Below are 25,148 nucleotides of genomic sequence, written 5' to 3' on the forward strand. Positions count from 1 at the left end.
CTGTTAAAAAGAAATTTAGGGGGCCAGTGTTATGGCATAGTGGTTAAGCAGTTGCCTGCAATGCGGGCATCCCATTTGGTTGCCAATTTGTGTCTCAGATACTGTGCTTCTACTCCGGCTCCTAATGCGCCTGCTAATGCACCTGTGAAAGCAGCAGAAGATGGCCCAAGTGCTTGGGCGCCTGCACTCACGTTGGAGCCTGTAAAGAAGCTCTGGCTTCTGGCTTTGGTTTGGCCAGCCCTGGCCATTGTGGTCATTTGGTGAGTGAACCAGTGGATCGAAGATGTCTCTCTCTGTTGCTCCCTCTCTCTGTAACTCTGCTTTTCAAATAAATAAAATAAATCTTTTTTTTAAAGCAATCTAGTTAGCATACTTGGAAAATTCCAACAACATCTTCATTTTTATAAAAAAAAGTGACCTCTGTAGAATAATAGAAGCACTGATTATGGATCAAGAGGACATTTGTAAATGACAGCACTAGATGGGGACATGCAGTGATTAATAATTTGGTTTTTGGTAGATCAGTCAATGTTTTTGGTAACAGTTTCCTCATCTATAAAACAGGACTAATAATACCCAACCCCTTGGGGTTTTTAAAATAATGCATGTGAAAAAATTTTATGAACTGTACAGTACAAAACAATTATAAAAGATTGTGACTGGTGATGAAGGTGAGGCAGTTGAGTAAAAGCTCAATGTAAACTATAGATGCCTTTTAACTTTTGGAAAAAAATAATTAGATAAAATATGGGTTACATCCAAAAAATAATGTCTATTTTGCCTTACAAGACCCAAACCAGATACTGCATTTCCTCTCAATTGAATATTTTTCGGGGTACTATTGTCCAAAGGAAGAGCAATAGGCATGGAATTGTGTTGTCTGAAAAACAGTGGGGAAATGGAGGGGAAACATGGAGAATGGGGGAGATGGAATGGGGGAGGGGCTGTGTGTTTACTTTGCCAAGTGTGAAGAATTGTCATGCAGAGGATTTATTCTGGGTAATATCAAGTTACACCCTGGGAATTGAAAGTAAAAGTCTTAGAAAGGCAAATCTCATGATGGTAGAAGTAGTGAATTGTGGTGGTTACATCTAAAATAAACAGATATATCAGCAAGGTTATCCGGAGGTAGAAGTTCTAGCTTAATGATTCCAGGGTCCCTCCCACGTCCCAGACTATAACTAATCAATGAAATATTCAATAGCGTTGCATGAATGGAAGGATCATGAATTCACATGCTGACAAATAATCCCAGCATCCTCATTCTTAGAGAAAAATATCAATATCAGGTGACATCAGCCCTGAATCAATGAGAAGAGAGACCAGTGAGGTATGTATTCACCAGAGAGTACCCACTGCTGCTTGCTCACTACATGCTATTGAGAATCTGTTTTAATAGCGTTTAGTATATTGGTGGGATCTTTTGCTTGGCAACATTAACTATGATTACATTTATGACCCTTGGTGTCCTTCAAGGATTTGTTGCTGTATTTCATATGACATTTAGTGTTGCAAATACAAATTCCAGGTAAATATACCCTTCGATCAAAAAAACATTGTCATTTCCCAGTTTTGAGGAGGACAGAAAGGAGATATCTTAAAGATTCAGCAAGTGCTAATTTGGCAAATGTTAAATGTTAAAATATTTGCTGAAATGACTTCGGCACTGTCCTGCTTAAGGAACACAGTGGTTCATTACTTTTACATTCTCATTAGGAAAAAAAACCCCACAATACATCCTGTATTAACCCTGTGTTGACCATCTTGTGATGTCCACATACCTACAGATGACTGTGTGCTTTACACAAACCGCTCATGAAAAATGTAGGAAAAATGAAGGAAAGGAGATTTAACCCACAGGGAAAGAGGTCAAAATAATTTTTTTTTTTTTTTCCCTAGCATCCGCAGGAGGAGTCTGTGGGCTGAGGACTCAGTGTTGGAATGAGGAGTAGTTGAGCTCGAGCAGAGCCCGAGGTAGCCTGCTCCTCCCGGTGTCATTGCTGCAGCCTCCACTGTCCGTTCCCCAATTGCTCAGCTGCCTCTCTTTCCTATGCAAAACCGCCTGCAAAGAGAGCAAAGCCGCCGCAGAAGTTGCCCGGCAGAAGACTCTGGAGGCATTGGCTCAGTAACTTTTCACGTCATTTTCTGCTCCGGAGCCCCTTCTCCACTCTCCGCGCAGCCTTTCCCACAGCAAATCACCAGTGCTCATGGGGCAGGCGAAAAGGAGCTTGCAGCACTGAGCTGAACCGGACTCGAGCCCGTGATGTCCGGCACCAAATTGGAGGACTCCCCGCCTCGTCGCAACTGGTCATCTGCCTCGGAGCTGAACGAAACTCAAGAGCCGTTTTTAAACCCCACCGACTATGACGATGAGGAATTCCTGCGGTACCTGTGGAGGGAATACCTACACCCGAAAGAATATGAGTGGGTCCTGATCGCCGGGTACATCATCGTATTCGTTGTGGCTCTTATTGGAAACGTCCTGGGTGAGTTTCCTCCCGGGCAGCCCTCCAAAAGGGCTGTCACCTCTGCTCCGGAAGGCTCTGAAGACCCCTCCCACCCTCTGGGATGCAAACAAAGAGGTCGCAGCGCTCTCTCTAGCTCTCTCCCTCTCTTCCTCTCCCCCTCGTGAGGTTTTCTAATGCAAAAATAAAACAAAAGTTTTCTTGTTTCATGCACCAGGACAGACCGTGGCATGGTGATTCCTCTATCTGCAGGCAGCAGAGGGAAACCGCGTTTCTTTTCTGTGCACCTAGGTTACAAGAGCGGGGAGAAGAGGCAAACCACAGGGATCTGCAGGTGGATTTGGTGGAGTGTGGGGGAATCAGTCATCCTTTTGTGTAAGGCAGCTGAATGTTGTGGAGGGGATCTGAGGAGAGGCAGCGCTTACAGAGTGCAAGCTGTCTTGACTGTTGAAGTCACAAAGCACTTGCGAGCTAGATAGCCTGCCCTTTGGCAAGGAGTGTGGGCTCCCAGTCAGGAACAGGTAATGAAGGGGCAGGAGCTGAGATCAGGCAAAGCACGGAAGTGCACTCACTCCGGAGCCTGAGCCTGAATTAAATAAGAAGCTTGCGGGCTGCAAGGAGAAGGAGGAGCATCCAAGAAAAGTACCTCGGAAATCTCACTCAGCCCTCCGTCCGTCCACCCACCCATTCATTCATTCATTCATTCATCCAATGTTTTCCAGAGCCTGCCTGTTGCCAGTGTCAGGAAATATTTATTGTATTAACTGCTCCGTCCTTACTCCCCCCCACACCCCGCAAAAGATTTTACTAAAAGCTTAATGCTGGGCTTAATGTAATTGTCCCTGCTAGGTCCGCATGCAAACACAGGTTTCCTCGACCCCTCCCTTCCGTGAATTTCTGAGTCTTGGGAAGGGGATTGGGTGATGATAAGGTGACTTAGATGTTGGGGTGTGTTAGGGCAACAGAAGAATCTACTGCAATAAAAGGACCCTTGGAAGGGAGGGAGGACTAAGAACGAATTGTGAATGGAAGGAGCCTGTACCTTGATGAATGGAGAGTGGGATGCTGGGAGGCATTTCAGATGCAGAGGGCAGTGTGGAGGAAGTGTCTGCTGAAAATGTCAGGAGGAGATGGAGGGGGCCGGCGGAGGGGGGGGTGCTCTTTATTTTCAGTTATAAAAGAGAAGGTGAGAGAGGTGAATTAGGTTCCAAGGCTTTGAAGTCAGAAGCAAATCATTCGTTTAAAAAAAAGAAAAAGAAAAGGGTTTTCCGCTGTTACGGAGGATGATAAGGAACTTATCAGGTTTTCAGCAATAACCTGATTTTTATTTTTTCTCCTGAGTGTGTTGGTCTGGCTAGGAGGCATGCAGTCATAGTATGTCACAGAGGGGAATTCTCCAGTGAGTTGGTAGGATATTATCAGATGAGGTAGGGAACCTCTGAGACATTTAGCTTGCTCTTTCTATATTGCTTTCAGGATTTGTTGTCAGTGTTGCTGTTAAATATTTAAAGTAAACATAAAGAGAATCTTCTTGGGATATAGACAAAGTGGATGAAAGTGAAAATATACATGACTAAGTATCTTGTTACCTGGATAATTGAGTCTGCTGATGGCAAGGCCATTCCTGCTTCCCTCCTTCTTGCCATCTTTTCTTCAGTTTACATTTATTATGACATATGAGTACCAGCATATCAACATTTCACTGTATTATGCCATACTTACTGTTACACGAATAACCAAAACTGAACATATATTGACAACTTATTGTATGCCAGACCCCTTGCCAAACATTCTGTCATTTAGAATTCAAAATAGACCATACTCAATGGTACAAACAAGACTTAGACAAATGAATGACTAATTAACAGACATAATTGAAATTCCATTTCATTTCTTTTGCCTCAAATCCACAATTCTCCATTGATATTACACTCTGGAGATAGAAATCATATGGAGAATGGATTATCTGTTTCTGATTATCTGCAAGCCTGTTGGATGCATTTCCTGTTCTCTGCATCTAAGTCCATTTATGTCAATAAAGTACCATGAGAGGTTAATAGCACTTGTGATTCTCATGACCAAAAACCCACCTACAGGGGAAACTTTTGCAGTTAAAAAAAAGACATTTGTTTTGCAGTAATAGTTATAAACTATAACTATTTCCTCTCCCTAATTTTATTTCAGGCTTACTCTTTGTGACAAAATGTGCTTTTCTTTGCTGTTATTTAATTTTTGCTTTGCATAGGCCTTCTGATGCATAATCCTTATAGACTAATTGCATAGTTTAGTAATACATGATCACTAGCCTGGGGAGTTTCAGATTCCAGAAGGAAACACCTCTACACTAAGGCCACTTACTTTACTTCAAGAAAGGGATTGCTGTCCATAGCCTCAAGTGCTGAAATGGCCAATTCCATTCAGTTCAAAATGAAAGATTAACTCAAGGTACTCTGCTCTCAAGATACTGACAGCTGTTTTCCTCAGGACTGAATAACACAGAAATCCTCTCTGGATAGACTGAAATTCATTCTTTACTAAAATATTCCCTGAAAGTTGATGAGGTTTAAGTTTGACATTTAAACAAATGAGCAGTGTCATTATTCAGACAACTTCTTGCTCTTTGATGTTCTTGTCAAATTTGCAAAATGGATTAGACTGTGACTTGCTTTTTTGCCCCCTTTGGTGATTTTACAAATAGAATGGAAAGACAAGAACTCACATTATTCATGGAAGATAAAGAGACAACCTTCGCTATGAAGGTGAAATACCACAGTGCAGGCAGCATATGTAATCACTGACCCATCAGGTCCATTCACTGTTTGCTCTTTCATGTAACTGACTACTTGGAAAAGCCCAACCTTGTTGAACTTACAAAAATAATGCCATCAGTGAGAAATAATTTCTCCCACAGTGTCCTTTTATAAAGTGATGGAACAGGATATGCTCTGTGAAGAATGAAAAAGTCTTGATCATCCTCACCTTTTTTTTCCTCCAGTCTTTCTCATTATAACCTTTCTCCAGTATAAGATGATCCTTTCAGAGACATGAAACAGTTTCCTGGAAAAAAAAAATTACAAGGCCATTCACAACAGGCACAAACCACTGTAAATGGCATTTCATGAATATTCGCATTGTAAAAAGACACATGAATGACTAATTGTGGATTTGGATCATGGTAATAGCATCTTTTTGGAAGGAGTAATTTTTCCAGTTTCTTCAAAATGATGCCACATACACCACATATACATACATATATGTATACAATACATGATGCATTCCCAAATATATCTTGTGCTATAGCCACTATTTGTGTCTATTTATTCAACTAGTATATTTTAAGTAATATTATGTTCTTAAAGTCAATGTGTATGTGTGAGGAGGATTTTTGGGGAAATACAAAGGAATATATTTGATGTAATTTTTACTCATGGTTTCTGAAATGTAAATTGGAGGGAGAGATGTGTTTCCAGTCAGCTCAAGCATTAAATACCTGGGGAAAAAACATCAGTTTAATGACTCTTTTGTGTCTGCATCCAAAGATACAATACGTGTAGGTATGAATCCAGCTATTCTTGCTTCTTGTGTGACTACTAGCAAGTTATTGAACTAACAACGTCTCCTTTTTTAAATTGCATACTAAGTTGATAATGCCTGCCTTGTAGAAATTATATCAGGATGTAATACATACATATTCTATGCAGAGATGCAGGAACACATACTTGACATATACTATATAATAATTAATGGCAGTTATTAATCCTTGAACTCTCACTATTGAAATATCTCCCTAATGTGGTTTGTAGTCATTTTATGCCTCCATGGCCTCAGTACCTTTTAAGCTCTTTATGCCCTCTGCTGTAGCTTTTTCTTCCATTGATTGTTTTACTGAAAGGTGTGAGTAATATGGAATTGACAGCTTACTCTCCTTTGCCAGGTCAGTTCCACCCACTCATCCCCTTCAAAGTGATTACTGTACATTGTCTTCCCCTTTCTGAAAGCTATTCCTAACTGTTGGGATAATTTTCTTTCATCCAGGTTAAATTTGCTCTCAGTAGGTCTCATTCACTTGATTTTTGAGTTGTTATAAGTCAGTCTATCATTTTTAATGTTGTTAATTTAACTCAGATGAAGCACTTAAGGCATTAAGGAATTTACCCAATAAGAGTTAAGGTCAAGTAGTTAGATGGGGTGAGGGGAATATCTATGAAAGAGTTGCTTCCTACAGACTTAATCTTATAGTCTAGTAGTGGAAGTGGCAGACTTCTGAGTGTATGCTACTCCTAAGCATGAGACATTACTTATCTATATCTCCTAATGCCCATTTGAGATCTGTTAGTGTCCATGAACCCATCATTTGCTATACAGGAAACAGAAAGAAATTTGAGGAAATACATTACTTATCTCTGCCAAGACTCAATAGAAATCAGAAATAGTGAGTGTAAAAGACAATATTAGCTATTGGGTTTTAAACCTGTTGTGTGTTTTTAGTTGCAGAATATTTTTAATAAAAAGTACTTATTCTAATGGGAATTAAACTGATGCCTCTGCATTTTTGCTAAAACTATAGTCATTTGGGTTTAATTGGTAAAGATAAGTTATATCTTTGACTTGAGCAGAATTCAAATGATAACTCTATAAATGGCTATATCATAGATAACAGAGCAACATTTATCCTGGACAGACAATTATGAGAGTAACATTTGCTATGCATAATTTAATGACAATGGATTTCTTCCTATACTTGAAAAAGTACATAGGAAAAGTGAAACAATTTGGAAAAATTTGTCAAAAGAGGTCAAATTGAAGGACATGCATTTGGTCTAATTTTTAAGACATGGCTTCAGATGCTTGCATCCTGTATTGAGTTGCAGCCCAGTTTTCTATTCCAGCTTCCTATTAATGGATGTCATAGGAGATAGAACATGATGGTTCAAGTAGCTGAGTCTTTGCCACCCACGTGGGAGATCTGCACTAAGTTCTGAGCTCTTGGCTTCAGTCTGGTTCTATTCTTGCTATTGCAGGCATTTGGTGAGTGACCTAGTGAATAGGAGTTCATTCTCTACATATGCATGTGTCTTTCCCTCTCTCTGCCTCTCAAATAAATAAAATAAATAACTTTGAAACATTTTTGTAAATGGAAGTCAAATCTAAAACTCAAATACAGATACAATGTTCTAGTTTAAATTTTTTATTGACTTTAGTAAAAATACATATATTGAATTTCATGATATGCATTCAAATGAATTCATTATCTTGTATTTTAGATTATATTTAAAAACTATCCTGTATGGTAGCTACATTCACATTCATAAATCCCTGAATTATCACTCAGCTCCTAAAATATCAGGAACATCAATTGCTGATGTTACTTTACTATAGAAATAAGATCCTTCTATTTTTCTTCCTATTGTATTATTATTTTTTCTTATTGATTTTTTTATGTAATTGAAAGGTAGAGTTATGGAGAGAGAAGGAGAGACAGAGAGAGGTCTTCCATCTGTTAGTTCACTCCCCAGATGGCTGCAATGGCTGGAGTTGGGCTAGGCTGAAACCAGGAGCCAGGAGCTTCTTTCAGGTCTCCCTTGTTGGTACAGGGACCCAAGCACTTGTGCCATGCTCCCCTACTTTCCCAGGTGCATTAGCAGGAAGCTGGATCAAAAGTGGAGCAGATGGGACTTAAACTGGCACCCATATGGGATGCTGGCACTGCAGGTGACAGTTTAACCTGCTATGCCACAATGCTGGCCCCATTTCCTTTTGTATTCTGACAACTCCTATACTCTTACAGATACTAACGTTGTTATATAATGGCTTACTAGTATGAGTCAACCAGACATGCAATAGATGAAGCTAAGTGTATTTGACTCCAGTCCCTCTTCTCACTGCAAAGGAAAATGAAGAGTATTTCAGATTGTATGCCAGGTCTTATATATGGCAGCCTCCACTTTTGTGTATTTATTGATGCCTTACAACATCAACCTCCTAATGATGAGTGGTTAAATACTTTATTTTACAAATGAGATAAATGAAATTCAAAGAGCAGTTTTAACTTGTTCCACAGTTTAGTCATCAGTAAGTAGCAGCACTAGGTTTCAAGTAAATATTTTACCAATTGCACACTCCACATTTGTCATTACTTCATACTGCCTCTTTCCCTAGTTTCTAACTCAGGCTGGAGAAGTACAGAAGAAAGAGGGAAGAAAGTGATGCTTTGATGTGCCCTCTAGACAATTTACAGAGTTGTTCTGGCATGTTGCCATGCTATTTCTCTCATACTCTACAGCACTTCAGCTTTGAGGATGAGCTCATTTGATAAGCTAATCAAGGTCAGGCTAGGGTTACTTTACAACAGAAAATTTCAAGGTAAAATAGGTGCTGCCAAAAATGCTTTTGCCTGTAAGGGGGGGAGGGTGACTCACTAGAAAAAAAAATGCCAGATAATTGTGTCCAAAGGTTGTTTTGTTATTGAGTGCTATCTTTAATCGCAGTGTAAGACTGACAGCCTAAACACTTAAAACTTCACATAATGAGTTTTTTTCCTATATTCAAATACAGTCATCACTTAATAAGATAATTAATGTATATTTAAACAAATCTTAAGTTTCATTGTTTTGAATGAATAAATCAGTCCTCATATTATGTTCCTAGAGCAGAATGCTCTTATATATGTTCAAAGAGGCATCACACAAGACATGAAATGACCTTAAGCTCTGATTATGGAATACTTTGAGATGTTATTGGATTTAAAACATGTCATATATGGCCAGTATTTGAATAACTGATTCTGAGTATTAAATGTTTTCATGTCACCTTTGTTCTCAATGAGAAGTGATCTTTTGACCACATAAATCTAGTAGATTAATATTTGAAATATTAAATCCCTAAAAATAAATGCTCCTTTACTTAATTCTTCAAAAATATTTAGGGATTCTTATTTCTGGGTCTATCAGTAATTTATATTTTGTATTTAACAAGAACAATGTTTAATATTTTATAGTGTTCTACTCTTCAGAAGATATTCTTAAATTTTTGTCTCATTTATCCTTCACTACAAACTTCTGAGGTAGATCTTATTTAATGAAAAAGATTCATCTATCAGAAATGATTTAAAGTCACTGTGGAAAAAAAATCACAGGCACACAGAAATATCAAAGGGTTGTGTTTCAGCATTGGAATAACTTGTCAGTTTCCTATGGGGGAATGTGATGACCTTTGTCTGGTGTTCAGCTATGCAGTCTTTGATACATGATTTTGTCAAAACTCTGAGGAAGGATTCACATTAACTAGATCCTGTCCACAATAAAATAAAATGATAATTCCAATGTTTTATTTAAAAGTTATCCTACAAGTCTTAGAATACCCAGAGCTCTTTCTATCATCATAATCTTTTCCAGTAGAATGAACCACATGAAAACTGTTATGGTTTGAATAGCTAGTCTATGGCACAGTACCAAACACACTCTCAAATTCTCATTAGGTTAGCACCACAAGTTTGTTTCTTGCTCATTTCTCATATAGTTTGGGTTGCAGAATCAGTTTTACACAAGATTCAGGGTTCAGGCATCCTCATTTTTGTTTTAATTTCAGTTTTCATTTTAGATTTATTTATTATTTTAGAGGTGGAATTACAGAGAAGGAGAGACAGAGGCAGAGAGAGAAGTCTTGTATCTACTGGTTCACTTCTTAGATGACCACAATGGCCAGGGCTGGGCCAGGCCAAAGCCAGGGGCCAGGAGCTTCTTCTGAGTGTCCCACATAGGTACAGGGTTCAAAACACTTTGGCTATCTTCTGCTGCTTTCTCAGGCACATTAACAGGGAGCTGAATCAGAAGTAGAACAGCTGTGACTCAAACTGGTGCCCATATGGGATGCTGGCACTACAAATGGGGGCTTAAACCTCCACACCACTGTGCCAGCCCCAACCCACTGTTTTTATTCACCTTCTCAACATCTAGCCTCTATAACAATCAATTTTCAAGATGGCTTCCAATAACATCTCATAATATGACGTTCATATCCATATATAGTCTTCTACATTATGTCAGCATTGGTTGTGGTGACCAATACATACACAGACAGTGCATCTCTCTGAACATTGCATTATGAAAGAATATAACTTTTGAGTGGAGTGCCAACTGTCATTCCTTTTTATCTTGTCCTCAGGAGGAGGTAAGCTACTTTGTTATGAAGGTTGAAATCGCCACCCCATACTCATGGAGGAAATACAGGGTTGACAACCTCGTGTCTGAGCTGGGAAATGAATCTTTACGGCCAGGTAGAATTTTGAGGTGATTATAATGGCATCCCTACCTCAATCCACCACCAGCTTGACTACAATATAATGATGGACTCTGAGACAGAACTACCCAGTAAAGCTTGTCACATATTGCTGAACTTGGAGAAATTTAATAATTAATTTTTATTGTTCCAAGCTTTAAGTTTTAGCATAAGTTGTTACATATTCACTATAGTTATAGTAGAAGGTTGAACTAAACAAAACAATTGGCTTTGATCTAGCTTTGCCAAAAACCAAAGGTGTCATTCATGCACATAATCATTTGGCCAAAATCAATCATATTTTGTCGTCCAAACTGTGAAAGAGGCTGTAGTTGTAAAGTCTCTGTCACAAAAACTGTACAATAGTTAAAAGCACTTTTACCTTGCCTAGACTCAGAATAAGACAACTCAGAGGAAGTATATATGTAATTGCAAACTACAGTAGCTGACAATATGAAGAATCTTTGTGTCAATTACAGTGCTAGCCTTGAGGACAAAAAGATAATAGAATCCATGCACTCTAATTGAAGAAATAGACATATAAACAGTTATTCTCAATATAATGAGGCAAGTGGTGTTATAGAGGGATTCACAGAATGTTGAAGAAGCAAATGAGAAGGACATCTAGCTCTATTTGGGGCACTGAGAGAGCTGTAGAAGATGATGACACCTAAACTGAGATTTAATGGTTGAATAAAGATTGCCCAGGTGAAAAAAATGGATAAAGATGTTCTAAGCAGAGGAAAGAACATGTGCAAGATCAAAGAGGCATGAAATAGAATGAGTGATGAAGAGAATGTTAAATAGTTGGGACACTCCAATGTTAAGTGCAAGTGTGGAAAGCCCAGAGATAAACAGGAACCAGTAGATGAGGGTTGGGCCATGAAGGAACTTGTGTAACTTGTGTGTCAGACATAAGAAGTAGGACTTGATCCTGTAGTTCAAGGTTTTAAGGAGAGTGTGATCACTACTTTGTATTTTCCATGAAAGTGTTCTGCAGATGCAGAAGCAGGAAGAATGACTAGAGAAGGTTTTCATATTGGCATTTGTGCTTTGCTTTGGTCCAGCTAATCAAGCCTGAATTAATGAAAACACAAAGAAACAACTATCACTAAAGAACATAATCCAAATTGTCTAGATAATTACTGTCAGGAGGCTTTTAACATGCTAAATAAGGAGAAAAAGGGAAAAAATGAAAAAAAGGCACTAAAGGAGGAAACAAATGAAAGAAGGAACATACAGGGAAAACTGCTGCTGTTTTTCCTGTACTGAAAGTTTACATTGTGTGAAATAATTATTCTTTAAATAATTTTTTACTATTTCTTTCCTGGAATATATGTTTATGAATCTTACGTGCCATAGCTCTATTACTATTTTCCAAAGTTTAATGTAGTTTTTCAAAAAAGCATTTTATAATAACCTATCTATTTGAGTTTCAATGGATTAATATATTCCTTTCTATCTCTCATTTTGGCTTTTAGATCATATTATGACCCCATAATGAAATCTAAAAGATTAAAAATTTGAGATCTAATTAAATTTTTCATATTTTTTTACTAACTCCATTTTCTTTCTGAATTACCTATAATTTTCTGAACACTTTCATTTGAAGATTAACTTTAAATGACATATGCTTCAAATGATCAATGAAAATTTTACATTGACCCCAGGTCAATCCTTAGGGAATTTAATTGAATTCATTTATCTTGAGTTGGCTTGGTTTCTAAAATTGTGGATAGTTAAATTTTTTTTTTTTTTTTTTTTTTTTTTTTGCTATTCCAAGTTCAAAGTGAGTCTAGAACACTGATTAAAATTTTTAACATGCTCTTCTAGAGTCTCTTGAGGGCTTTTTTTTTTTTCTTACTCAATGACTTTTAAATGACTTTAATATGTCATACAGTTTGTAACCATGGGGGCCTTGAGTTTTCTACTTCATTGCTAGAAATAGGGTTAAAAAAATTGGTAGCTTTAATAATTTATTTAATCAATTCAGAATGAATTTGATGACTCATTCACTCTGGCTGATAACTATATTGCTACTAATAGGATTTTCAGACAGCTTCTTTTTCTTAAACTTTGAAGGTATGTTAATCTTTATGGTACAAGTGTCTGAAGGTATGGCAAAGTGCTTAGGAAACCATTTTGTTATTGTGTTAAATTGAGTCAACATTTCATTATGAAAATATGGCTAAAAAATCTAACTCTTCAATTAGAATGCTTTATACAACTGTTCCTCTATATTAGAAACCTTGAAGCAAGTACAGTAACAATTTTTTAAGAGCTGGTGGAGGAAAGGAACCTAATAGTGATTAGGACTTTTGTGTTCTTGGCCCTGATTTATATTTTGGACACAGGAAAGCCTAGAAGGACCTCATTCTTTGAAGTAGTCCTTGGAGATGGTAACAGTGAGTCAGAGATTCCTGAAAGTCAATGAGATTACTCCAGGTTGCAAATTTATGTTCTCCCTTCTCCCTCAGGCATAATGAAAGCTGTGACTGGTCATGGACAGGAAACCAAATCATCCTAGAAGAAAAGGGAAAATAAACATTTAAGCTATTAAAACTACAAAATTTAAAAAAATGTATATACCACATGTATAATTATAAGCACATTTTGTCAATTAGATGACATGAATAATATGATTAATATATACATTTTCATGTAGGATTAAGTAACTTTCATTTTTATTAAAGATTTTATTTATTTATTTGAGAGGTAGAGTTACAGACAATGAGAGGGAGAGACAGAGAGAAAGCCCTTCCTTCCGCTGGTTCACTCCCCAGTCTGCCACAATGGTTGGAGCTGTGCACTGATCCAAAGCCAGGAGCCAGGTGCCTCTTTCTGGTCTCCCACGTGGGTGTAGGGACCCAAGCACTTGGGCCATCCTCTACTGCTTTCCCAGGCCATAGCAGAGACCTGGATCAGAAGAGGGGCAACAGGGACCAGAACTGGCACCCATGTGGGATGCCGGCGCTACAGGTGGAGGATTAACCTACTGTGCCATGGTGCCGCCCCCAGGTAACTATCTTTCAAACACATTAAAAATTCCCAAAACTAAACATAATACCTTGAACTCCCAAAGTCAAAATAGATTTCTAGCTATCTCCTAAGTAAATGAACTGTAGCCTTTAGGAAAATAAAAAAGAAAAATACACTAGAGGGGAATAAGTCCTTGAATTAGCATCCATGTAAAAAAAGAGTACCACTAGGGTGATTGATCACTGTGGCATCATTTCTTTGAACAGACTCAATATATTATTGCTTTAGAGTCTTCAACAATTGCTAACCTTCTGACCTCCCGATGACTGGCTGCTGCTCAGCTCACATGGTACATTTTCACAGAAAATCTCTCAGAATGCCAAATCTGAATCACTCTTCCTTCATGAACAATAGCATTCCATTTCATTTTCATTATAGGACTCACTATTTTTTGAAATTACATTAATAATTTACCTATTCATTCTTCTATTGTGTCCCTCATGTGAAAGGTAAGTTCCATGAGAATAGTTCCTTTCTCTCTCTTGTTTCCATGTTTGTATTCCCAGAGCCTAGGACAGTGTCAGTAATTTGACACGTTTTAGCTACAGATGAATTATTATTAAATTCTACCTGGAGGAATATTTTAATAAATACATTTTATAAATCATGCATTTTAGTATCTAAATTTCTTCTATGTAAATTATTAAAATAAAACCTCTATAATTTGAATCATTTTTGTGATCATTTTAGTTTTCATCTTAAGAAATATGCACATTAAAATAAGCATTTTATAATGATTAAAGTGAAATCTCTCCTCAACACTGAGATCCCCTTGACAATATTCAGTGTACTACGAAATCTTGGTCTTCTCATGAAAAGCAAATGGGATTAACAAACTGGCAGTTTTGAGTGTGTTTTCCCTCAAGAAAAGTACAAGATCTATCCCAATAATGTTATATCTCTGAAATAACTGAGAACATATAATGTGCCAAACCCTTATTTAAATCCATTTTATTTTAAAATAATTCTTTTTAAATCTAAGGAAATACTAGATCATAAATATCTCAAAGATGACTATACTTTCCTCAATGAAAGTGTATATCCCCATCTGAGTTCAGGATGTTCCAGGAATGTGTATAAATGCTCAGTTTAAGGATGCTCTATCATTCTCCCTCAGTGCCAGCGACTTAGGCCAATTTGGTCACTTGGACTATGCAACTAAATGAAAAAAAAAATCACATTCTTAGGCAGAGTGCAAGACCAATGTTGATAATGCGGATAATTCCAGACACATCATTTATTAGAGAAGAAGGAAACAAACTCTGCTGACTACCACTGGCCTTTAAATTCCTAAAGTGGCCATCAGACTACAACTTTTTTTTAAAGATTTATTTATTTATTTGTAAGTCAGAGTTACACACAGAGAGAAGGAGAGACAGAGAGAAAAAGAGAGATCTTCCATCTGCTGGTTCACTCCCCAACTGGCTGCAACAGTTGGAGCTGTGCCCATCCAAAGCCAGGAGCCAGGAGCCAGGAGATTCTTCCTGGACTCCCATGTGGGTGCAGGGGCCCAAGGACTTGGGCCATCCTCTGCTGCTTTCCCAGGCCATAGCAGAGAGCTGGATAGGAAGTGGAGCAGCTGGGTCTCAAACCTACACCCATATGGGAAAAAGCTGCAGGCGGCAGCTTTACCCGCTACACCACAGTGCCAGCCTTCAAACTACAACTTTTTAAAAAGCAAAGTGTAATCTTGCCCAGAGAAGTAAAGTTGATAATTCATGTGGACTTTAGAATAATTAAACAAAGCTTTTCAGTATTTTCCATTATTATAAATCAGTGAATGGCAGGCCTTTTGGATTGATATATTGATCTAATTAGATAATTCTTCAACATAAATGTTTTTCCTACATTGTTTTATTTACTTTTATAGCAACTAGCATGATAGGGTTATATAATTTGCTCCTTTCTCCAGATAGTGAAATTTAGATTTGAGAGCAACAATGAGTTCACCTTTGGAATGGCTTTCCATATCAACATTTGGCTTCCTGATTCCTAAATAGTGAGTGAATGCCATACTCTGTTCTCTTTTCTGTTCTTCCTTTGAGAACTTCCTTTGAGTACATCCATAACAGTCTGCACAGTGTGTGGAAAATATGATTGCAAAATTTAAGGGAAACACATTTTCTTCTATGTTCAGTTGAAAGGGACTTGAGTTCTATGATTAATTATCATTGCATCAGTAGTATATAACTTACAGGTCCACAATCAAAGATACTAGAGAGTAAGAGAGTGAGGAATCCAAGAGCTAAGCAAGGCATATATTTTTATGTTTGATGTATGTCATGTTGCTTTTAATTCTGAGTTAATGTTAGCAACAATGGAACTATCTACAGATTGTTAGCTTGTGGTCATGCAAACGTGTTTTTAACTTCATTTTTATTTGAATTTTAATTAATTTCCAACAGATTCAGTATGATTCATGATTCGTAGATACAAGTCTAAGAACATAATGATATTCAGTTCTTCTCTCCCTCCCATCCTCCTTTCTTTTACTTTTCTTTTTTTTTTTAGTTTTTTTCAATAAAATATTTTAATTTACATTACAGTAAAAAAAGGCTTAATACTTCACTGAAGAAGAAATTTGAGGAGTAAAAAGCAAAGCATCCCTAGTTTAGTGGGAATATAGACAATGCTGTAAACAATAATTGAATGGAAAATCTTCATCACCCAAATGGATGCAGGAGCAACATAGGGCAGGAGAGGACTCAGTTCAGCTGTAGCAGCAAAAGGCAAACAGAAAAATAAAGCATCTTGAATCAACACACTGACTTTCTAGGGCTTATCTAATTTGGAACTATTTCCTTTTCTTATTTCATTCAGCAAATATTTATTGAACGCCCACAACATGTAATCTGTTCTATTACATTCTGTGGAGGAAATACAGAAGTGAGTGAGGCATGGTCCTTACCTACAAGGAATTTCTAATCTTGTGAGGGAGACTAACATGTAAACAACAGACTATACTATAGGCATCATTGAAGAGGCCTAGATTAAACACAGCAATGTAACAGTTGGATCTGACTTCAGCTGGTATCATCTGCAGTATTGTTGACATATGGATATGATTTTGAAAAGAATAAAAACAAAGCCCACTTTACTTGATACATAGTAAAAATAAATTTATAAAGGCTCGAAGATATATAATTAATTAGGCAAAAAGAATGCCATAAAATTATTCATGTAATTTCCATTTAGCCCAGAATTTCATGAGGTTTTCTAAGGATTTCAAATTAATAGGGCCCTAATCTGTGATGCTTTTCTTTGATTCCATAACCTTCTATATATCTGCCCCAGTGAGTTTTTGCCCTAGTCTTTACTGTAGTGTTGTGTCATGGTGGATTAAATGAAATATGTTTTAAAATCCCTGCTGTTGTTTTTAAATAGCTCTTTTCTGACATATCAGAGTATTCTAAAGGAAGATTAATTCAGGGCATTGGAATTGAAGTTAAGAGACACAAAACATCAGAAAACTAGTTGGGAGCCTGCTTTCATAGTTCTGTATGTGAAGATACAAGTTTCCCAGCACCATTTATTGAAGAGACTGTCATTTCTCCAGAGATTAGTTCTATGTTTTTTGTCAAAAATTAGTTGGTTGTAGATGATGAATTAATTTCTGTGGCTTCTGTTCTGGTCGACTGGTCTACATGTCTATTTTTTGCCAGTACCATGCTGTTTTGAATATAACTGCTTTGTGGGATGTCTTCAAATCTGGTATTGTGGTGCCTCAGGCTTTGTTTTTGTTATTTAAATTTTCTTAACTACTCGGATTCTCTTGTGTTTCCATACGAATTTTAGCATCATTTTATTCTAGACCTGAGAAGAATAGAATTGGTATTTTGATTGGGATTGCATTGAATCTGTAAATTGCTTTGAGTAGTACAGACATTTTGATGATACTAATTCTTTCAGTCCATGAACATGGAAGATTTTTTTCATTTTTTTGTCTCATTTCTTTCTTTAATGTTTTGTAATTTTCATTGTAGAGATCTTTAATCTCCTTGGTAAAATTTATTACAGTATATTTAAAAGTTTTGTAGCTATTGTGAATGGGACTGATCTTTCAAGTTCTTTTCCAGCCATGGCATTGTCTGTGTATACCAAGGCTATTGATTTTTGTATGTTAGTTTTATATCCTGACACGTTACCAAACTCTCTTACGAATTCCAACAGTCTCTTAGTGAAATCTTTTGGTTCCCCTAAATACAGAATCATGTCATCTGTAAACAGGGATAATTTGACTTCCTCCTTTCCAATTTTTTCCCTTTCATTTCTTTTCTTTGCCTAATGGCTCTGGCTAAAACTTTCAGAAGTATATGGGATAGTAATGGTGACAGTGGGCATCTTTGGCTCCAGATTAGGTAGAAATGCTTCCAACTTTTCCCCATTCAATATGATGCAGGAAGTAGTTTTTTGTATATTACCTTTATTTTGTTGAGGAATGTTTTTTTCTGTGCCCAATGTGCTTAAGGTTTTTATCATGAAAGTACCTTGTATTTTATCAGATGTAACATCTGTACCTATTGAGATAATCATATGGCTTGTACTCTTCAATTTGTTTATGTGGTATATCATGTTTATTGATTTGCATATGTTGAAACATCCCTGTGTACCAGGGATAAATCCCAGGTTGTCTGGGTGAATAATCATTTTGATATATTATTTGATTCGATTAGCTAATGTTATGTTGAGGATTTTTGTATCTTGTTCATCAGGAATATTGGTCTATATTTCTCATTTTTTTTGGTATATTTTTCTGGTTTTGGAATCAAGGTGATGATGGTCTCATGGAAGGAATTTGGGACAATTCCCTCCCTTTCAATTGCTTTGAGTAGTTTGAGAAGAATTAGAATTAGTTCTTTAAAAGTCTGTTAGAATTCAGCAGTGAAGCCATCTGGTCCTGAGCTTTCCTTTGTTGGGATGTACTTTATTACTGATTGAATGTCCATCTTGATTATTTTTCTGTTAAGTTTTCTATGTCTTCATGACTCAATTTTGGTAGATTGTGAGTGTTCAGGAATCTATGCGTTTCTTCTAGATTTTTTAATATGTTGTTATATAGCTGCTTATAGTAATTCCTGATGATTCTTTTGATTTCTGTGGTATCTGTTGTTACAACTCCTTTTTTTTTTCTCTGAGTTTATTGATTTTGGTTTCTCCTTCTTATTTTTTGTTAGTTGGGCCAATGCTGTATCAATTTTGTTTATTTTTTTAAAAAGCCAGTTCTTTATTTTGCTGATCTTTTGTATAGTTTTTGTTGCAATTTTGTTTATTTCTTTTTAATTATTTCTTTCTTTCCGTTAATTTTGGGTTAGGTTTACTGCTCCTTTTATAGATCCTTGAGATACACTGACAGTTCATTTATTTGATTCCTTTGCTTTCCCCTATGATTTACTGTTTATTCAGGAGCATGTTGTTTGGTTTTCATGTGTTTGCAAATGTTCTAGAGATTCTTGAGTTGTTAATTTTCAGGTTTATTCCATTGTGGTAAATAAAGATACATGAAGACATTTCAACTTTTTTTTAATTTGCTGAGACTTGCTTAATGCCCTAGCATATGGTCTTTCCTAGAGAAAATTCCATGCACTAATGAAAAGAATGTGTATTCGTCCAGTGTGGGATGAAGTGTTTTGTACAATTCCGTTAGATCCATTTGGTCCTTAGTGTCAATTAGCTCTGTTGTTCTGTTGTTTCTTTGTTAATTTTATGTCTAGTTGATTTGTCCGTTGATGAAAGTGGGCTATTGAAACCCTCATTGCTATTTTATTGTAGTCTGTGCCTCCCTTTAAACTCATTGGCATCACTTTTAAACAAACAGGAGCCCTGGTATTGGTTGAATGTACATTTACTATAGTCACATGTTCCCGTTGCTTGATTCTTTAATCATTACATAATGCCCTTCTTTGTCTCGTTTAACAGTTTTTGTGCTAAAGTCTATTTCATCTAATATTAGGATGGCTACACTCGCCCTTTTTTTGTTTCCCATTAGCATGGAAGAACTTTTTCCATGCTTTCACTTTCAGTCTGGATTCATCTTTGATGGTGAGGTATGTTTCCTGTAGGCAGCAAATAGGTGGATTTTTCTTTGTAATCCATTCAGCCCATCTGTATCTTTTAATTGGAGATTTTAGGCCATTAACCTATAAGGTTAATATTAATAAGCAATGTCTTGGACCTGACATTTTTCCCATAAATATTCCTATTGATTGCTTTGAATTTCCTTTGTTCTTTTACTAAGAAATTTTCTGCTTTTGCATTCTTTCATAATGATGACTATCTTTCTATATTTCTGTGTTTAGCACATACTTAAGCATCATTTGTTAAGTTCAATTAGGGGTGACAAATTCTTTTTTTTTTTTTTTTTTTTTTTTGGACAGGCAGAGTGGACAGTGAGAGAGAGAGAGAGAAAGGTCTTCCTTTTGCCGTTGGTTCACCCTCCAATGGCAGGATCCAAAGGCAGGAGCCAGGTGCTTATCCTGGTTTCCCATGGGGTGCAGGGCCCAAGGACCTGGGCCATCCTCCACTGCACTCCCGGGCCATAGCAGAGAGCTGTCCTGGAAGAGGGGCAACCAGGACAGAATCCGGCGCCCCAACCAGGACTAGAACCCTGTGTGCCGGCGCCACAAGGTGGAGGATTAGCCGCAACGCCGGCCGGGTGACAAATTCTTTCAATTTATGTTTGTTATACAAGGTTTTTATTTCACCTTCTTTCATGAGTGAGAGCTTTTCAGGGTATGATTTTCAGAGTTGACAATTTTTTTGGATTGTGTCTCTTCATCTCTCCTGGCCTCTAGAGTTTCTTATGAGAAATCAAGCAGCAAGTCGAACCGATAATCCTCTGAAGGTAATCTGATGTTTCTGGAACTTTTCTTTTAGAAAGTTTTATTTATGTTTTATGTTGAAAGTTTGACTACATTGTGTTGTGATGAAGACATTTTTCTGGCCATATCTATTAGGAATTCTAATTGCTTCCTGTACTTGGATATCCCTTTCTTTCTTAAAAACAGGGAAGTTTTTTATTATTATCTCACTGAATAGGACTTCTGGTCCATTCTCTCATTCCACAACTTCAGGAATTCCTAAGATCCATATGTTGGGTCATTTGTTAGTATCCCATAAATCTCTGATATTATTTTTAATTTTTCTAATTTCTTTTTCTTTTTTTGGTCTGATTGAAATAATTCCAAAGATTTGTCTTCTAGGTCAGATATTCTTTCTTCTTCCTTACCAAGTCTGTTAAGTTTTTTTGATATATTGAATTCTTCATTTCTAGTATTTCAGTTTGATTTGCCTTCAAAATCTCAACCTCATGGAAAAAATGTTCATCTGTGTCATGCATTGATTTTTTAACTCATAAATTTGCTTCTCATTGCTTCAGAGTAATCCTATGATCATTATTTTGAATTCTTTCTCAGGCATTTCATCGATCTTTTCATCTTCACATTATAATATTGAATTTTCTTGTATTGCTTTGGGGGAGCCATGTTGTCTTCCTTTTTCTTATTTTTTGTGTTTCTGCATTTATTTTTAGGCATTTGGATAAACAATTGGTTTATCCACTAATGAGGTTTATCTTTGAACTATGCCTCTGTGGTTTAGTTGAAAGTCTGCTCCTTCAGTGAATACCTAGAGGCATGTGCTGGTTGAGGCTAGGGAACTGGTCAGTGCTCACTGGTTGGGTGAGATTCAAGGGTGACAACCCAAATAAGGTATGATAGATCTCCATGGTCAGCAGGGGGTAGGTATGATCACATCTATTGGTATAATCCCAACCTCACAACCTCTCTTCCATGGCGATCAATGCTTGGGGTAACCCTCACCCACACTGGCACATGAATAACACAAAGGATCTGTGCAGTCCTATATGAGCACAGAACATTCAGCAATGAAATACTCCAAGCAGTCAGGGAGCTCTGAGCCTCTGACACTAGACGGTGATTTCCCAATGACTCAGTTATACTCCATGCTCTAGTATGCAGTCACAAGATTCCCACAGCCATAGCATACAAGGCTCCCACAGTCATGAGGTGCAGAGGATCACTCTCTGTTCCATGAGCCTGCCCAATATATGGAGAGAACAGTGTTGTTTTCAGAGTCTGCTGCCCTCGGGTGGGCACCTTGATGATTTGAGTCCCAAAGCCTGTGATAGGTTGAAAGTATGGGGTTACCTCACAATCTTAAGTGAATGTTCAGACCCCTAGTAACCCTGTCAGACAGACTCAAAGGCAATTAGAAATGAAGATTTTTCCTCTGCTAAAATTTCACAGTCACGGGAGAGAGCCACCACAGCCTCTACTTGTGTCAAAGATTGTGCCTTCTCTACCGCTTGGCATGCTTGTCCACCACAAGGAGGTGGGGAGAATGAAATGTACTTTTCCTTCACTGGATTAGGCAGGTACCCTGCCCGCTCCTGGGACTCCAGGCCAACTCACAGATTGTGTGGTCTGCAAAGCTCTCCATCAGTTAATACCACTGGCTGCAGCAGTCTGCTGTCACCTCACTCTCAGAACCTGGTGTCTCCCACAGCCTCTAGCTGTGGGGCTAGTGGATGGTGTTCTCACTTGCTGCTGTGCATCTCTGCTTTCCACGCTGTTCCATGGTGTTTCTCTTCATTCTGTATAATTTCCACTGTGAACACTTCAACTCTCCCCTGGGAATACTCTTCCTTAGCTTTTTTTCTGCTATCTCCCCCTGATTAGAACGAGCATAGCTATCTGTTCAGTCATCTTGGAAGCCCTAACAGCTATAATTCTTTAAGTCTTGGAAAGGATCACCTTGAACCATGCAGTTTAAAAAATCCATGAAACGAAAACCAGGCATACAGTAAAAAGCTCTAATTTTAGGACTCATTCCTGACTCTTAAGATGGAATTTCAGGGGAAGTTGGACACCTGGTACACTCAATGTGAGAATCTCTGCCATGGAGAAAAGTAAAAGCAGGCCTCCTATTATCTGGTGGAGAACAACTGTAAAGCCAAATGCTTTTCTATTGGACAAAAATTCAGTTGTGTCAATAATGCCCTTATCAAATAAGAGATGATTAAAAGACCTACCATGAAGCAGCATTAGGAAGAAAAGAAAATGCAGCAGAAAGACCAATAGAAGGGGTTACAGTCGATAATTATATAATAAATGTGTGAGAGCCTGAAAAGTTTTCTGAGTGATAACATACGTAGCTGTATAACATTTTAAGCAGAATTATCAACGTGAACATTGAAACACTTTATGTATTAGGCAAATAACATCTTTTTATTATACAAACTTACCAAAACTGAAAGATATTTCAGAAGTCTTCAATGATATATAGAAATCACTGTGTAATAGAATCAACAGCACAAAAATCTTGTTCTATATTTTCTAATTTATTATTTTCCATTTGAAAATATTTCAGGATTAAGATGAATTTTACTCTTGTTTGCTGAGTGGCTCTTCAACCATTAAACATACTGCCATATAATAATTGCAATCAATTATATCATGCAAAGAAATGAGGGGTCACTATGAAAATTAAATGGGTTTCATGACACAAAAGCATTGTGAAAGACTGGCTCTTATTCAAACCTGTGGTTCTGATTTATTAAATTATAAATGTCAAAAGTTGTTGGTCACAAAATAGATGATAGAATTACGTTAAAGTCTAAAATTATCAAAAATTTCAGCAACACCAAAAGTATGAAAATACTAGAAAAATGAGAATTAAGATAGGAAAAAAAATTCTCTTTGAAGGACTCGTTTACTCTAAGATTTTAGAAATGCAATTTTCACTGAAATATCTTTAACCTTCTGTGAGGAAACAAAGAAGAAACCTGAGAATCTTGCGAGGTCCACATAATCCACCACTGATGGTTACCTATCCCCTTCTGCAATATATTGGGGGTTTTTAATTATTCTATCTCTAAAGAGTGTTACCAAAATATTGTAACAAACTTATAAAATTTAAGATGTGTACCTGCTTGTTGTAGAGACTTAAAGCAAATTTTTTGAACTATAATAATTCAGATTTCCAACATGTAAATCTAAAATTTTTCCTACACATTGCATATGTATTGTATATACATACATAAACTTTTGTGTATATTATACATATTTTAATAAAATATCAATGGAATTAATAAGAGATGATTTGAACTTATTTTATATTTAGTGCAAGGTATTCAAATTTAAAGTTTCAATTTTCATTTTAATTAATGTATTTATGATCAATGCTGGCTTTTACTAAGAAAAGCCTTGCCTTCAACAATGAGGACACATTCCTTCACCTGAATTTCAAGCCATTATTTTATGTCTAGTTATGATATTGATAAATAAGAATGTTTTGATTGATAAAACATTTTAAACTCTTTTCTTCACTAAGGCTAATTGCCTTCTTTTGTAGGCAATCCTTGAGTATCATTTATTAATGTATAAATTCTGAACATAGCACAGGGACTAGAATATGTTTATCTTATGTATATTTTATATTTTTTCTCTGGTCAGTATTACAATTAGACACTTAAAGTTTAATCCTACCACTAATTGTGAGTATGAGAAAACATAATTTGTGCTCAGAAAAGAAAATTTACTCAAGTTTTTGGATAATGATTGCATGGTCACAGGGACTGATTCCTTTGGAAGCTCAGGAACAACAATTTTTTGAGAGAAATGTCAGCATCTTTCAGTCTGGATCCTTATATTCTGCTTAGATCTAACCAGGATAGTGAGCTACATCTTATAATTTTATTTACTTGTTTTAATTTTATTCGGAAAATAAGAGACAGAGAGAGAAAGATATTGACAGATGAAAAAATTCTTCTATGCACTGGTTCACTCCCCAAATGCCCAGTACAGTCAGGATTGGATCAGGCCTGAAGCTAGGAGTTCAGAACTCCAACTGGGTTTCCCATGTGGATGGCAAGGACCCAACTTCTTGAGCCATCACCTGGTGCCTCCCAGATGTGATTATCAGGAAACTGGATAGCACACATACCTGGGACTTGAACCCTGATACCTGTATATGGGATAAAAGTTTCCCAAGTAACATCTTAACTGCATCAAATGCCAGACTTGTGTGCTACTCTAAAATGAGATCAAGTTAAATCTGAATAATGAGAGAATATCATTCATTCATTCATGAAGCAAATATTGAGAGTATGTTAATTACCAGACATGCTCTTTGACATTAGAAGGAGCAATCATCAAAAAGAAATCATCGACCTCAAAGAGTTAGCAGTCTCATGGCAAGGGCAGAAATGCAGTATATGAAAATGAAATACTATTAAAAAGATATGATAGGACAAGCATTTGGAATAGAGGTTAAGAAGTCCCTTGGAATGTTTACATTCCATCTCAAACAAAGTGCCTGGTTCAAGTCTCAGTTATTCTACTTTCAATC

At 36.9% G+C, this 25,148-nt stretch overlaps 1 protein-coding gene across 1 annotated transcript in view; it reads left to right on the top strand.

Annotated features, from left to right (window-relative positions):
* Positions 1-2,263: 2,263 nt before the first annotated feature.
* The window catches only part of HCRTR2 (hypocretin receptor 2), a 124,883-nt gene continuing 101,998 nt past the window's right edge, over positions 2,264-25,148 (top strand). Inside the window, exon 1 of the mRNA XM_062187555.1 lies at positions 2,264-2,486. Within this exon, the coding sequence (XP_062043539.1) occupies positions 2,264-2,486 (223 nt within the window). The remainder of the gene's footprint in view (positions 2,487-25,148) is intronic.

Source organism: Lepus europaeus, chromosome 3 (genome assembly GCF_033115175.1).
Source record: "Lepus europaeus isolate LE1 chromosome 3, mLepTim1.pri, whole genome shotgun sequence".
NCBI lineage: Eukaryota > Metazoa > Chordata > Mammalia > Lagomorpha > Leporidae > Lepus > Lepus europaeus.